Genomic DNA, 15,933 nt, shown 5'->3' with positions numbered 1-15,933 from the left:
ATAAGCAGCATTTCGTAGAACAATATCCCTTTTCAGCAGTGAGTTCTCATTCCAATAAAGGGAATTTCAGGTGCTGTTAAGATCCTTGCTTGTTGTTCCACCCTCTATAAACAATTGTGCTGGGTTTGATTCCCCACTCCTCCACTTGCATCTGCTGGAATGGCCTTGGGTCAGCCATAGCTCGGGCAGAGGTTGTCCCCCAGAGAGTACTACGTTCAGGTTCACAAAACCTGTTGGTAGTCCCCGGGCCAAAGGAGGCCCGCCTAAAATCCACCAGGGATCGGGCCTACTCAATAACGGCACCTTATTGGTGGAACCAGCTGCCGGAAGAGGTGCGGGCCCTGCGGGATCTAGGGCAATTCCGCAGGGCCTGTAAGACAGTCCTCTTCCGGCAGGCCTATGATATTAACTGACAATGCAAAATATCCTGGATGAAAAAATGTATCTATAGGCCGCCGGTTTTTACTCTATCTTGTTTTTACTAAATTATGGTTTAATGGTATTTTAATTGTTTAAACTGAAATTGTTTTAATTATTGTGTTGTAAGCCGCCCTGAGACACCTAGGTGAGAAGGGCGGGGTATAAATCTTAATATAAATAAATATAAATAAATAAGCTGCTGTGAGTCCTCTCAGCCCCACCCATCTCAAAGGGTATTTGTTGTGGGGGAGGAAGGCAGAGGAGATTGTGAGCCACTCTGAGTGGAGGGCGGGATATAAATCCAATATCATCATCATCATCATCTTCTTCTTCTTCTTCTTCTTCTTCTTCTTCTTCTTCTTCTTCTTCTTCTTCTTCTTCTTCCTCAACTCCCGCACACCCCATCTTTCTGGCCTTTGAGCTCCTCCACAGATCCATTTAACCAGGTGTGGCTTGACAGCCCTTCTGGCAATGGGCAACAGCTACAGGTCCCTCCCTCCAGCCTCCAAGCTGTTCTTGACAGGTTAGCTAGGGGCCTGTAACCCTTAAAGGAGTCATAGGAAGGCAAAGCAGGCTAGGCCGAGAGAAAGTCGCCTGTTCAAAGCCACTGAGTCAGGCTGTTTCAGAGTGTATATCAAATGACCAATAAGATCATATGCATTTTGCCCTGCAGGGCCTTCCAAGTGGTCAATAATATGACAATAAAGTGCACATGCACACACACACAGAAGTAAATACATATATATTAGCCATAGTATATATATATGTGTGTGTGTGTGTGTGTTTGTATGTGTGTATATATATGTATGTATATGTGTGTGTACATATATACACACACATATATTGGCCACTGTGTGACACAGAGTGTTGGACTGGATGGGCCACTGGCCTGATCCAACAGGGCTTCTCTTATGTTCTTATGTGACACAGAGTGTTGGACTGGATGGGCCATTGGCCTGATCCAACATGGCTTCTCTTATGTTCTTATGTGACACAGAGTGTTGGACTGGAGGGGCCACTGGCCTGATCCAACATGGCTTCTCTTATGTTCTTATGTGACACAGAGTGTTGGACTGGAGGGGCCACTGGCCTGATCCAACATGGCTTCTCTTATGTTCTTATGTGACACAGAGTGTTGGACTGGAGGGGCCACTGGCCTGATCCAACAGGGCTTCTCTTATGTTCTTATGTGACACAGAGTGTTGGACTGGAGGGGCCACTGGCCTGATCCAACAGGGCTTCTCTTATGTTCTTATGTGACACAGAGTGTTGGACTGGATGGGCCATTGGCCTGATCCAACATGGCTTCTCTTATGTTCTTATGTGACACAGAGTGTTGGACTGGATGGGCCACTGGCCTGATCCAACATGGCTTCTCTTATGTGACACAGAGTGTTGGACTGGATGGGCCATTGGCCTGATCCAACATGGCTTCTCTTATGTTCTTATGTGACACAGAGTGTTGGACTGGATGGGCCACTGGCCTGATCCAACATGGCTTCTCTTATGTGACACAGAGTGTTGGACTGGATGGGCCATTGGCCTGATCCAACATGGCTTCTCTTATGTTCATGCTACACCATTTTGAATAAACGTGTCACCTGCTTTAGCTTCTGAATGTTGAGATGCTGCTGAGAGCACAGCAGAAGGGCCACAAGAAAAACGACTGGCCTATTACCTGGTCTGAAGAAAAGACACTGTTTTCTCACCATGACAGCATGAGGAACACATGGAATGGAGATGTCCTTCTCCCTCTGCTCCCCATCCCCAACTGACTTTTAAGGTGTCTTTTTAACAGAATTGTACATTATCCGGTGCTTATAAAGAATGTCAAGAAATTCTCAGTGCTGCTATACGCAACTCGGATTAACTCAGGGCTATCCTCAGCTCACGGGCAAGTTGGTCGAATCATTAATCAAACGGCATGCCTTGCTACTTCCCCCATTACACTTCCCAGTCTCCTCCCCTTTACTTACCTTATCCGCAAAATGCACAACGATGAAGGAGGTGTTTGACATGCGAGGCTTTTGGAAGTGCTGGCCGCCCCCATGCCGATCGTATAGTTTCTGTGCCCAGTTCTCGTCTGTTCCCTTTGGGACCTTTAAAAAAAGAGGGAGAGGAGAGGATGGAGAAGGAGTTACAACAGAAAGACGCAGATTTGTGAAAGTGGGAGAAATCTTTGCTAGCTGGACTAAAACTGGTGCGGCGAAAGCAGTTCTGCATGAGGATTGGCACTGGAGGTTTGCTGTGCATCAGGCAATTTTACTTAATGGTCAATTCTCACAAACTTGCCCAGGTAAAAGTAGGGTTGCCAATCCCCAGGTGAGGGCAGGGGATCCCCCGGTTTGGAGGCCCTCCCCCCGCTTCAGGGTCATCAGAAAGGGGGGGGAATGTCTGCTGGGCGCTCCATTATTCCCTATCGAGACCGATTTCCATAGGATATAATGGAGAATTGATCCATAGGTATCTGGGGGGTCCCATTTTTTTTAAGGTAGAGGCACCAAATTTGCAGCATAGCATCCGGTGTCTCTTCTCAAAGTACCCTCCAAATTTCAAAAAGATCGGACCAAGGGGTCCAATTCTATGAGTCCCTAAAGAAGGTGCCCCTATCCTTCATTATTTTCAATGGAGGGAAGGCATTTAAATGTGGTGGCCAGAACTCTCTTTGGAGTTCATAGATCCAAGTGGGCAGCCGTGTTGGTCTGAAGCAGTTGAACAAAGCAGGAGTCAAGTTGCACTTTTAAGACCAACCAAGTTTTATTTAGAACGTAAACTTTCGTGTGCTCTCTTAAGCACACTTCATCACACAAGGGGATCAGGTATTGCTTTGGAGTTCAGTTATGCTTCTCACAACCTTGCTTCTGGCTCCACCCTCAATGTCTCCTGGATCCACCCCCAAAGTCCCCAGATATTTCTTGAATTGGGCTTGGCAACCCAAGGTGAAACATGCATGCCCAGCCCAGCAGTTGTGATGAATGCACATATGCATGAACAAACCTCTTTCCTCGTCCCAACTTCCATGAATTTTAAAGGGGGAAAGCAGCAGCTGGCATATGGAGAGCCAGTTTGGTGTAGTGGTTAAGTGTGCGGACTCTTATCTGGGAGAACCGGGTTTGATTCCCCACTCCTCCACTTGCACCTGCTAGCATGGCCTTGGGTCAGCCATAGCTCTGGCAGAGGTTGTCCTTGAAAGGGCAGCTGCTGTGAGAGCCCTCTCCAGCCCCACCCACCTCACAGGGTGTCTGTTGTGGGGGAGGAAGGTAAAGGAGATAGTGAGCCGCTCTGAGACTCTTCGGAGTGGAGGGCGGGATATAAATCCAATATCTTCATCATCATCATCATACAGGTGCACCCTCTGCAACCCGCACAATTCATACGTATTTTGTACCTGGGTGAAGACAACTACAAGATGCAGCCACTCTGAGTCACAACAATGCTCTGTGTACCACCGGGTTGGTTGCCACTAGCTAGTAGCCTCTGTCTGCTTTTTGCAGATTTTTTTTTTTTTTAAGCAGAGGCTACAAACAGAGAGCGGAACAGAGCTGGGCCTATCTACCCCATTTACAGATCTAGCTGATGCCTGTAGTCAGGGCTTTTTTTGAGCAGGAATGCACTGGAACATAGTTCCGGCTGGCTTGGTGTCAGGGGTGTGTGGCCTAATATATAAATGACTACCCCCAAAAAAACCCTGCCTATACTGATAACTGTTTCCTCTCCTCCCCAGTTTTGAGCAGAAAGGATTCAAAAATTTGGATCTGTACATACAGACTTGGTTCCAGTGTGACGAAAAAAGCACCAACGTCAGGTATGCCCAGAGGCAGGGGTAGGCTTGCCAATCCCCAGGTCCCAGCGGTGGTTCTTTTGCTTTCCCAGGCTCCTTCACGCCCCCAGAGGACCATGTGCCTTTCCACCTCTGGAGGCTTCAGTCTCCGATTGAAAGGCTTCCTCTTGGGATGGTGTGTCTGTGTTACTTTAGGCAGCAATTCATGAGTAGAGACACCAATCCCTCGCTTAAGAGTTGCCAGAAACGGGGTGGGAGGGAAACGTCTGCTGAGCACTTCATTATTTCCTATGTGGAGATCGATTCTCATAGGGTATAATGGGGAATTGATCTGGAGGTTTCGAGGGCTCTGGGGGAGCTGTTTTTTGAGGTAGAGGCACCAAATTTTCTGAATAGTATCTAGTGCCTCTCCTCAAAGTATCCTCCAAGTTTCAAAACTATTGGACCAGGGGGTCCAATTCTATGAGCCCCAAAAGAAGGTGACCCTATCCTTCATTATTTCCTATAGAAGGAAGACATTTAAAAAGGTGTGCTATCCCTTTAAATGTGATGGCCAGAACTCTCTTGGAGTTCAATTATGCCTGTCACACCCTTGTTCCTGGCTCCACCCCCAATGTCTCCTGGCTCCACCCCCAAAGTCTCCTGGCTCCACCTCCAAAGTCCCCAGATATTTCTTGGATTGGACTTGGCAACCCTAATTTGCATTGTGCAGGGATTTGGACTAGGTGACCCCGGAGGTCCCTTCCAACTCTATGATCCTATGGAAAGGAAATAGGGGACTTTAGCAAAATATACTGTCTACCAGTCAGGCATGGCTCCCTACCAAAAACGGGATATATATGAATATCTTTGATGGAATCCTAGGACAGTTTTACTGGCTGCAGATAAATCTTGGGCCTTTTCAAAAGTTTTATGTTTATCTTTTATAAGTATGTTCTCTTGCATCTTTTGTTATGCTTAATAATCTTTTTTTTTAACAATAAGGTCACCTTTGCATAAGAAAACAGAAAATAAATATTTATGCAGAAATTTATTCCGGTTGAGCTTTCCCCCGCTTCTTCTACCCATATAAGCAAACTCAACGTTTGCAGTGAGGGGGGGGGGAAACTTTTTAGGTTAAAATAAGTATTAATTACCTAAGAAGTTAACAATGCATATATTATTATTATGATTGTAGTGAAAAGATATAGTTCAGCAGTAAGCTGACAGCATCTCCCTATGAAAGCAATCTTAATTTCATAATCTTCCACAGCACAGCACTCAAAATCTGCTTTTTCTGCACTTAATTATACAGAATAAAGCAATTCTGAAAGGCTTTTCTATACAGTGCCTCTTTCTCATTAAGATAGGTTACCTGGGGTTACTCATTCACTCAGGTATCCTTACAATGCAAAGATCTGATATTCATCCAAGTGTTTTAAAAGAATATATTACAGTGCTTAACAATGTAATTCATCAACCACTGCTCTAACTAAGGCTGTTCTTTTCCTAGAACTGCTGGTATCTGTGACATAACAATGTAAAAACATAAGAAGAAGAGCCCTAATGGATCAGACCAGTGGTCCATCTAGTCCAGCATTCTATTTCACACATTGGCCAACCTGTTCCTCTGGAGAGCCAACAACAGGGCATAGAGGCCGAGGCCTTTATAAGAACATCAGAAGAGTCCTGCTGGATCAGAACAGTGGTCCATCTAGTCCAGCATCCTGCCTCACACAGTGGCCAACCAGTTCCCCTGGACAGCCAACAATAAGGCAGAGAGGTCAAGGCCTCCATAAGAACATCAGAAGAGCCCTGCTGGATCAGACCAGTGGTCCACCTAGTCCAGCATTCTATTTCACACAGTGGCCAACCAGTTCCTCTGGAGGGCCAACAACAGGGCATAGAGACCGAGGCCTTCATAAGAACATCAGAAGAGTCCAGCTTGATCAGACCAGTGGTCCATCTAGTCCAGCATCCTGTCTCACACAGTGGCCAACCAGTTCCTCTGGAGGGTCAACAACAGGGCAGAGAGGCCGAGGCCTCCATAAGAACATCAGAAGAGCCCTGCTGGATCAGACCAGTGGTCCATCTAGTCCAGCATCCTGTCTCACACAGAGGCCAACCAGTTCATCTGGAGGGCCAACAAAAGGGCAGAGAGGCTGAGCCTCCATAAGAACATAAGAAGAGCCCTGCTAGATCAGACCAGTGGCCATCTAAGTCAGCATTCTCTCTAACACAGTGGCCAACTGGTTCCTCTGGATGGCCAACAACAGGGCACAGAAGTCAAGACATTCCGCTGATGTTGCCTCCTGGCATGAGCATTCAGAAGTTTAGTACCCCTAAACGTGGAGGTCCCCCTTTAGTTCCCATGGCAAGTAGCCATCTAATTCCCTTTTAAAGCTGTTTATTCCTGTGGCCATCACTACATCCTCTGGCATGGGAGACCACCAAGGAAGTCCAGGGACACTACGCAGAGGGTGGCGAAGTGCAAACCACCTCCGTTCACCTCTGGTCTTGGAAAACCCTTCAGTCCTGATTGGTATATGAGTAGAGCTGCTGGAAGCCAATCAGGATCTGTGGATGGGCTGGAGGAGCCAGATGGGAGCAGCGAATGAAAGAACAAAGGAGATCTGCACAGTTTTCATTTGAGTAGGGCCTGCGGTTCAAGCTGATCTCATTGTAACAGGAAGAGCTATAAATAGGGCAGCCAACCTCCAGGTGTAGGGTTGCCAATCCCCAGGTGGGGACAGGAGATCCCCCCGGTCATCAGAAAGCAGGGGGAGGAGAAGGAAATGTCTGCTGGGAACTCTATTATTCCCTATGGGGACTTATTCCCATGGGAAATAATGGAGAATTGATCCGCGGGTATCTGGGGCTCTAGGGGGGGCTGTTTTTTGCCAGGTGGTGGCTGGGGACCACCCTCTTTTGCAATAGATTTCCAAAGGACAAAGATCAGTTCCTCCTGAGAAAATGGCTGCTTTCATAGAATCATAGAGTTGGAAGGGACCTCCAGGGTCATCTAGTCCAACCCCCTGCACAATGCAAGAAACCCACAAATACCTCCCCCAAATTCACAGGATCTTCATTGCTGTCAGATGGCCCTCTAGCCTCTGTTTAAAAACCTCCAAGGAAGGAGAGCCCACCACCTCCCAAGGAAGCCTGTTCCACTGAGGAACCGCTCTAAACTCACAAACACCTCCCCCTAAATTCACAGGATATTCACTGCTGTCAGATGGCCCTCTAGCCTCTGTTTAAAAACCTCCAAGGAAGGAGAGCCCACCACCTCTCGAGGAAGCCTGTTCCACTGAGGAACCGCTCTAAACTCACAAACACCTCCCCCTAAATTCACAGGATATTCACTGCTGTCAGATGGCCCTCTAGCCTCTGTTTAAAAACCTCCAAGGAAGGAGAGCCCACCACCTCCCAAGGAAGCCTGTTCCACTGAGGAACCGCTCTAACGGTCAGGAAGTTCTTCCTAATGTTGAGCCAAAAACTCCTTTGATTTAATTTCAACCCATTGATTCTGGTCCTGCCTTCTGGGGCCACAGAAAACAATTCCACACCCTCCTCTATGGGACAGCCCTTCAAGTACTTTGGTGACTGGACTCTATGGCAGGGGTGTTGAACTCATTTGTTAGGAGGCCCCGATCTGACATAAATGAGACCTTGTTGGGCCAGGCCATGTCAAGGTGGGTCATGTGTGTTCCTATTTACGATTAGGTAGCAGAGATATAAACGTTATAAAGGACACAGACAAATACAATTAAAGGTTTTAAAACCCCCCTTAAAACATGCTTAAAACATTAGCACTCGTTGGTCTTAAAGGTGCTTTCTTTGTATCTCTCCCGTGAGATCCAGGGAACTGGGCAAAAGAAGCTCTGGCTCTTTCCTTCCTTCCCTAGGGGCCCAAGAGGGAGAGGCGCCTCAGCCAACAGAAGGAAGAGAGGCTTGGCTCAGTAGCTCTGCTGTGTGACTGAAAGAGCCTGGCAAAACAGGCTATCCCTCCTCCCCTTCCTCCCCAAGTGAGAAGCCTCAACCAATGAAGAAAATAGAGGCTTTGCTCTGTAGCTCCTGTGCGATTGAGCAAGCTTGGCAAAGCAAGCTGTTATGCAAAAGGAAGCAAGAGAGAAGGAGAAGGAAGCAGATGACAGTCGGTTGCTTGAGGACTTGATAGTAGCCCTCCGAGGGCCTGATTCAGCCCCCGGGTTGCATGTTTGACACCCCTGCTCTATGGCACTGTACCCTGGGGAGGCCCTTCCCCTACCCAAACCCTGCCCTCCCTAGACTTCACCTCCCAAAATCTCCAGGTGTTTCCCAACCCAGAGCTGGCAACCCTAACTATAAAAACAGTTTTTTAAAAAGGGGTTTTGAGGACCCATGAAGAATTCAATCAGGTGACCAGTGTTTTTAAGCCTCCAGCTCACACATTTTTGTCTTAACTCAGGAAGGATGACCCCAGAGCACACTAATTGATGCAGCAGCTCACAACTTTAATGCCAGTAGCTCACAAAGTAGAATTTTTGCTCACAAGACTCTGCACCTTAGAGGGAATTTTGCAGGTGACTATGGTTATTTATGATGTGAGATTTCAGGAAAGGGCTTAGGTGTTCTATCATTTTATACTGTATTTTTGTACACTATCCCGAGTCTTGTCTCAGCACGCTGGTTTATAAATATTTTAAATAAATAAAGGCCAGTGTCTGAGGCCGAGTTCGGGGTGTTCCCTTTTACAGAAGAAGAATTAGTTGTATTCTCCCAAGCTTTTGTAGGTTGGGTACGTAAACGTAACTGGTTCTGTTCCTTGTTTCAAAAGCTAGCGTTACCACTACTGAACAGACGTCATCCTTTTTTTATTAGGGTTTGTAGAATCTTTCTACAAAGATTCTACAAACCCTAATGATGTTACCAGCCGTGACAACCTGAAATCTGTCATCCTTTTTTTTTTGTTGCTATGAGACTTTAAAATTCTACCATTTCAACGGCTGCCTTCATTGATCCCGAAATGATTTTTCTTTTTTTCTTTTTTTAGTTGCTGAGCTGAATGGCTTTTAAAGATTTTTTTAACTGCTCTTATTTTTACGATCTTATGGGTCTTGCGCCAATTTGTAATTATTTTTAATAGCGGAAGGTTTTTCTATTCACCGCCACAAGTGGCTGATGGTTATGAAGCAGCACAGGAACGAGCTCGACTGTAAAGCGAGTTTTTGCAGCAGAGATTTAAAAACCGGCTCCCTATAACTCCGCTTGGCTAAGCCCACAAGAGTGAAAATTGCAATTTTTAAACGTTGGCGCTTATCGCTTTGTAGTCTTGCCTCCCGCTCCTGAGCACACTCTGTGACGTCCACCTTAGGGTTGCCAATCCCCAGGTGGGGGCAGGGGATCCCCCAGTTTGGAGGCCCTCCCCCCACTTCAAGATCATCAGAAAGCAGGGGAGGGGGAGGGGGAGGGAGATGTCTGCTGGGCACTCCATTATTACCTATGGAGACTAGGGAATAATGGAGAATTGATCTGCAGTTATTTGGTGCTCTGGGAGGGCTGTTTTTTGAGGTAGAGGCACCAAATTTTCCGAATAGCATTCGATGCCTCTCCTCAAAACACCCTCCAGTTTTCAAAATGATGGGACTAAGGGGTCCAATTCTATGAGCCCCAAAAGATGGTGCCCCTATCCTTCATGATTTCCAACGGAGGGAAGAAGAAGATATTGGATTTATATCCCGCCCTCCACTCCGAAGAGTCTCAGAGCGGCTCACAATCTCCTTTACCTTCCTCCCCCACAACAGAGACCCTGTGAGGTGGGTGGGGCTGGAGAGGGCTCTCACAGCCTCTGCCCTTTCAAGGACAACCTCTGTCAGAGCTATGGCTGACCCAAGGCCATTCCAGCAGGTGCAAGTGGAGGAGTGGGGAATCAAACCCGGTTCTCCCAGATAAGAGTCCGCACACTTAACCACTACACCAAACTGGCTCTCCAATTTTAAGGCATTTAAAAGGTGTGTGATCCCTTTAAATGCGATGGCCAGAACTCCCTTTGGAGTTCAATTATGGTTGTCCCACCCTTGCTCCTGGTCCCACCCCCAAAGTTCCCAGATATTTCTTGAATTGGACCTGGCAACCCTAGTCCACTCGCACAGCAGAATCTAAAGAGACAAACAAGAATGTCTGGGTCGCTCACCTTACATTCTTCATCCAGCAAGTCAAAGATACCCAGCTTAGCTTCTATGAGATCTATGCATGGCTGGTTGTCATAAAAGTCGATGAGGGTCCAGGGGATTTGTTCCTTCATGTACTCCTCTTGCTCCAATTTAAACACATGCTGCAACAGAGATAGTAAAGGATCAGGCTGTGTTTAGGGAAGAGTAATTTGATGATAAACCAAAAACCTTCTCAGGGGCCAGGTGGACCAACAAGGCTTAGCCGGCACGGTGAGCAGCTTCTTAGCTAATATCTAGATTAAATTTAGTTTCAGAGAGTAGCTGAATTAGTCTTCAGTAAAAGAAGAAGAGATGTAGGGCCGGCCCTGCCGCTAGGCAAGCTAGGTGATTGCCTAGGGCGCTGGCCTTCTTCGGGCACCAAATTGGGCATCTGTCCTTGTATCTTGGAGAGTGGGGTGATTTCTATGCCAAATGACAACAGAAGGCAAATTACAATCGCAGGTGTGACTGGATTAGGAATTATACGCAGAGCTTGGAGAAATCAGCATTGGCAATGAGACAGGAAACCCTGGTCTCGATTCAGTCCAGGAGGATGGATTGTCTTCAGCTTCATTATCAGTTGCAATTCAGCAGTCTCTCTTTCTAATCTCCCTCTGAAATCCAATCACACCTGCAATTGTAATCATCATTCATCTGCTACTGTCATTCAGCATCTGACATTACTCCACTCTCCAAGGTACAAGGACAGATGGACTCGCAGTCCAGCTGTATCTGAAGAAGTGAGCACCGACTCACGAAAGTTCATACCCTGCCACAAATTTTGTTAGTCTTTAAGGTGCTGCTAGACTCTTGCTCTTTTGAACTGCTACAGACAGACTAACATGCAGGGGTGGAATTCTAGCAGGAGCTCCTTTGCATAATAGGCCACACACCCCTGATGTAGCCAGTCCTCCAAGAGCTTACAAAAAAGAGCCTCATAAGCTGTTGGAGGATTGGCTACATCAGGGGTGTGTGGCCTAATAAGCAAAGGAGCTGCTGCTAGAATTCCACCCCTGCTAACATGGCTACCCATCTTGATCCATCTGAACAAAATGGAGCACATTCTTTACCCTCAGTACATGTAAGATTGCAGCCCTACTATAAAGATTTATATGAGAGTTTCGGTGCAGCTCTTACTATACTTTTGTCATGTATGAAATAACTCATCCTTCAGATTTCTCTGCTGTGAGTAAAGTACTTTTTTTTAAAAAAAATAACACCTTTAACAATGCATTTAGGAGCTCCTCGGTGGAAAGGCCAAACCGCCCCCCACCCCCAAACCCCCAGGAAATTTTTCCAAGCCTGTCTTACCAAGTTGAACTGCTGCTGGAGTTTTTCATTGGCGTAGTTGATGCAGAATTGTTCAAAACTGTTGACTTCGAAGGTTTCGAATCTGCAAAGCAACGCCACAGTCACAAGGAATGCCCCCAAAGAATGGCTCTACACATTCTGTTTTGGAATCATCTCAGGCCCTTAGCTACAGCGGGGCCCTGTGTGTGGGGGGGGGGGAAGGCCCATCTTTTCAACCCCCCCCCCTTCCAACAGTATGGCCCCTCTACTGGAGGGTCCTCAGTCTGTCCCCTTTGCTCACCGCTACTCTGAACAAGTAGCAGCAATGCTGCTGGTCTTTTCGCTTTTTCCTCTCCCTTTCCCTAGCACAGCGTGCAGAGCAAAGGTAGGTGCAGTTAGCTTGTGGAACTCAAGACAGCTTACAGTGCCAAGAGCCCAGGGCCATCAACCCCCTCCCCCCCCCCAAGAATGAAACCTGCTGTGGGCCCCACCAAACAATGAATCCTGGCTACGGTCCTGGATCACCTGTGCAGCAAAAGCAAAACTAAAGAAGATGATATTGGATTTATATCCCGCCCTATACTCTGAATCTAAGAGTCTCAGAGCAGTCACAATCTCCTTTACCTCCCCCCCACCCGCCACAGCAGACACCCTGTGACGTGGGTGGGGCTGAGAGAGCTCTCCCAGAAGCTGCCCTTTCAAGGACAGCCCTGCGAGAGCTATGGCTGACCCAAGGCCATTCCAGCAGCTGCAAGTGGAGGAGTGGGGAATCAAACCCGGTTCTCCCAGATAAGAGTCCGCACACTTAACCACTACACCAGACCGTCTCTCAAGCAGGAGACAAGGGGCACCTGAAGGAGGTATCAAGATCTGATGAGATTGGGCTAGCTTGGGCCCATCCAGCACAAAATTGCAGTGGATTTATGGCAACCCCAAAGGGTTTTCAAGCCAAGTTCAGAGGTGGTTTGCCTGCCTTTGCATAGCAACCTTGGACTTCCCTGGCAGTCTTCCATCCAAGTATTAACCAGGGTCAACTCACCTTACCTTCCAAGATCTGACCAGATCAGGTTTGCCCCCACCCAAAAAAACACACACCAGAAAAACCCATTAAAAACAGAAGATCTCAATGCAAGGGGAGAGAAGAAGACCACCACAGATTTATACCCCACCCCTCTCTCTGAAATCATAGTCTCACAGTGGCTTACAATCTCATTTATCTTTTCCTCCCACAAAAGACACCCTGTGAGGTGTGTAGGGCTGAAAGAGCTCTCACGGCAGCTGCCCTTTCAAGGACAGTTCTGCAAGAGCAATGGCTGACCCAAGGCCATTCCAGCAGCTGCAAGTGGAGGAGTGGGGAATCAAACTTGGTTCTCCAAGATAAGAGTTTGCACACTTAACCACTACACCAAACGGGCTCACAGAAACCAGTGTATGAGAAGAAACTCACGTTCATTTCTCACAAAGGAAAAACAAAATTGAAAGACAGACTGAGTAGAACCAGTTGGATTTTGAAACCCGGTCTAATTCTGGCTGTGTAGATTGATAGTGGTGTATAAACAATACTCCCTCTAAGCTGTGGAGTCTTGTGAGCAAAACATTCTACTTTCTGAGCTACTGGCATGAAAGTTGTGAGTTACTGCATAAATAGTTTGCTTTGAGCAAAGACAAGAATGTGTAAGCTGGAGGCTAAAAAACTGTGAGCTAGCTCGAACTAACTCAGTTTAGAGGGAACACTGCGTATAAACTACAAATATCAGAGTTGTGAAGTCGCCATAGAAATTAGTTTCTGTTTGCAACCCCTGCAGTCTCACACATCACATCTCTTTTTATTTTAATTTTACTTCAGTTATACCCTGCCCTTCCACCCCATGGGGACCCAAAGCAGCTTACATCATTCTCCATTAACAACAATCTTGGGAGGTAGAGTTAGGTTCAAAATCTGTGACTGGCCTAAGGTCACCCAAGCAAGCTTCCATGGAAAAGCTGGAATTCGAACCTGGATCTCACGGTCCAACACTTTAACCACTATACCCACGCTAGTTCCCAAAGGGGCAACAGTTGAAGAAAAGCTTTCCTTTCCGTTTGTCAAACCAAAAATCACAACAGCCAACCCAACAGCATTTTGAATAATCCCTTTGTTTTTTTTTAAGACAAATGAGGCATTAGATATATCCTGACTGACCTATCCATTTACAGACAAATAATAATGTCTGTGGGTTTTGTTTGTTTGCTTCTTTCTAGACGGGAGCAGGAAGAAATATGAGCCTCTTTCATTCAATTAATAAAACTTCCAAGAAGATAAAATAGCTCGGCAAGGCAAAAAAAGCTTTTACTGCACCGTAAAGATAAAAAGCTTAAAATATCTTTTCATTGTCATTTTTTAGGGGATGATCATTTGCTCTACAACTTTCTTACATTTAATACAGACCGGCTGAGTTGAAAAATGTCCCTTCAATTTTTTTTCAATTTTATCAGATTAAGGTCAAATGTAACTGCTTCACTAACAGACCATGTGGACTCAAGAGTCAAGATAATACTGCCTGACTTCGACAGCTTGCAAGAGCGTTGCTCCGAAGGAAATTCAACCCTCAAAGGCAGGGGTGGGGAGCCTTTTTTCTGCCAAGGGCCATTTGGATATTTATAACATCATTCGCGGGCCATACAGAATTATCAACTTAAAAAACAGCACTCCGCCGAGGGAGAACAATTCAGGCCGGCAAAATTAATGCAAATAATTGTTTTTCAATTTGAAGTCACGTGGGGAGAGCCTAATTCAGCACACACACACCCCACAGCCTGCCACCCTAGGCAAATGCCTAGGTCCAGGCATATGAGACCACATCCCCTAATACTAGCATATTAGGTCACACACTCATTAGCATATTAGGCCACACCATCTGGGATAATCACGTGCAAATTGAACTGGTGGTAGCTGGCTCCCACCCTCCACCAATGATCCCTGCAGAGTCTTTTGAGCAAAAATTCTACTTTGTGAGCTACTGGCATTAAAGTTGTGAGCAACTGGCATTAAAGTGGTGAGCCACTGCATAAATTAGTGTGCTCTGGAGTCATCCTTCCTGAGCTAAGACAAAAATGTGTGAGCTGCAGGCTAAAAATCTGTGAGCTAGCTCACGCTAACTCAGCTTAGAGGGAACACTGCCCTCCACCCCTGCCAGCCCTCCCTCCCTCCCTTCAGCAGCTCCCAGCAGACCTTTAAAGGCACCAACATACCCCAGCAGCAGTCCTTCACAATGCCCATGAGAGGGAGAGAGCGAGAGGCTCGGCCCAGCAATCCCCGAGGGCCAGATCGACTGATCTTGAGGGCCATAAGTGGCCCTCGGGCCTGACATTCCCCACCCTGCTCTACACCTTCCGACGCTTACCATCAGAAGACCACCCAATGTGAGTTAGCCCTGTGCTCGCTGGGCATGCTGCATCCTCTGGGACCGGCCTGCTAATGTCTGAGCTCACGAAAAGAACCAGAGGAGGGAGGACCAGCCAACTTGCCATGTTTAGTGGCATACAGTGAGCAGGGTTTGCCTAAGGAGTTCCCATTAACATAGCAGAGGTTAAAAAGAAGATCTGGTAGCTCTGGTTTTGCATTGCCCCCAGGGTAGCAAAACCAACCCACCAAGTCGCACGAGGAAGTGATGCTGGTCCACCTGCCCAGTCGGGAGAGGGGAGAGAATGCTCAAAGGAATGTCTTTCTTGCAGTCCTCCCCGGATGGAAACCACACTCCCTAGACTACACTGTCCATGTGCAAATTGCTGTTGAATCGCAGCAAACTTACGGCAACCCCGGCAAAGGGGCTTTCAAGACAAGCGAGAAACAGAGGTGGGTTGGTCATCGCCTTCCTCTGCAGAGTCCTCCTTGGTGGTCTCCCTTCCAAAGCTGACCTGGACTGGGCTGTACCATTTCACCCTCTCTCCTCTGAATCTGACATTTGTGCTATAATATAGTGGGTTCTATACATGGAGGAGTCGCCCATTGAGTGATCACAAGCTCTTTAATAGACATGGCATAGTATAAGGCTACATTACAAGACTAGGGATGGGGGCCTACCAGCCCAACTTATATACATCTCTGGGCTCCCACGGAAGCACATCATTGGGTCATTCAAACCAGTGGGGGCTTGTGATTGGTCTAGGGCTGCAGAGACTTGGATCCTGCAGCCCTTTGTTCCCAAGTCCCCAAGCTCAGTCCGTATGGCTCTGATGAGCCCGGAAGGCACACCCAAAGTCTTCCCTTGAGTCCACATATACAACATCCCT

General features: G+C 47.1%; 1 protein-coding gene across 5 annotated transcripts in view; it reads right to left on the bottom strand.

The window, feature by feature from the left end:
* The window catches only part of MYO5B (myosin VB), a 520,179-nt gene that overhangs the window by 204,622 nt on the left and 299,624 nt on the right, over positions 1 to 15,933 (bottom strand). For all 5 annotated transcript variants that reach the window (XM_060236175.1, XM_060236177.1, XM_060236176.1 and 2 more), the window contains exons 11-13: positions 11,683 to 11,764; positions 10,353 to 10,493; positions 2,397 to 2,519 (exon numbers count right to left, since the gene is read on the bottom strand). In XM_060236175.1, coding sequence (XP_060092158.1) covers positions 2,397 to 2,519; positions 10,353 to 10,493; positions 11,683 to 11,764 — 346 coding nt within the window. The remainder of the gene's footprint in view (positions 1 to 2,396; positions 2,520 to 10,352; positions 10,494 to 11,682; positions 11,765 to 15,933) is intronic.

Source organism: Heteronotia binoei, chromosome 4 (assembly GCF_032191835.1).
Source record: "Heteronotia binoei isolate CCM8104 ecotype False Entrance Well chromosome 4, APGP_CSIRO_Hbin_v1, whole genome shotgun sequence".
Classification (NCBI taxonomy): Eukaryota; Metazoa; Chordata; class Lepidosauria; order Squamata; family Gekkonidae; genus Heteronotia; species Heteronotia binoei.
The sequence above is the reverse complement of the archived record's forward strand: the minus strand, read 5'-3'. Positions and strand labels throughout refer to the sequence as shown.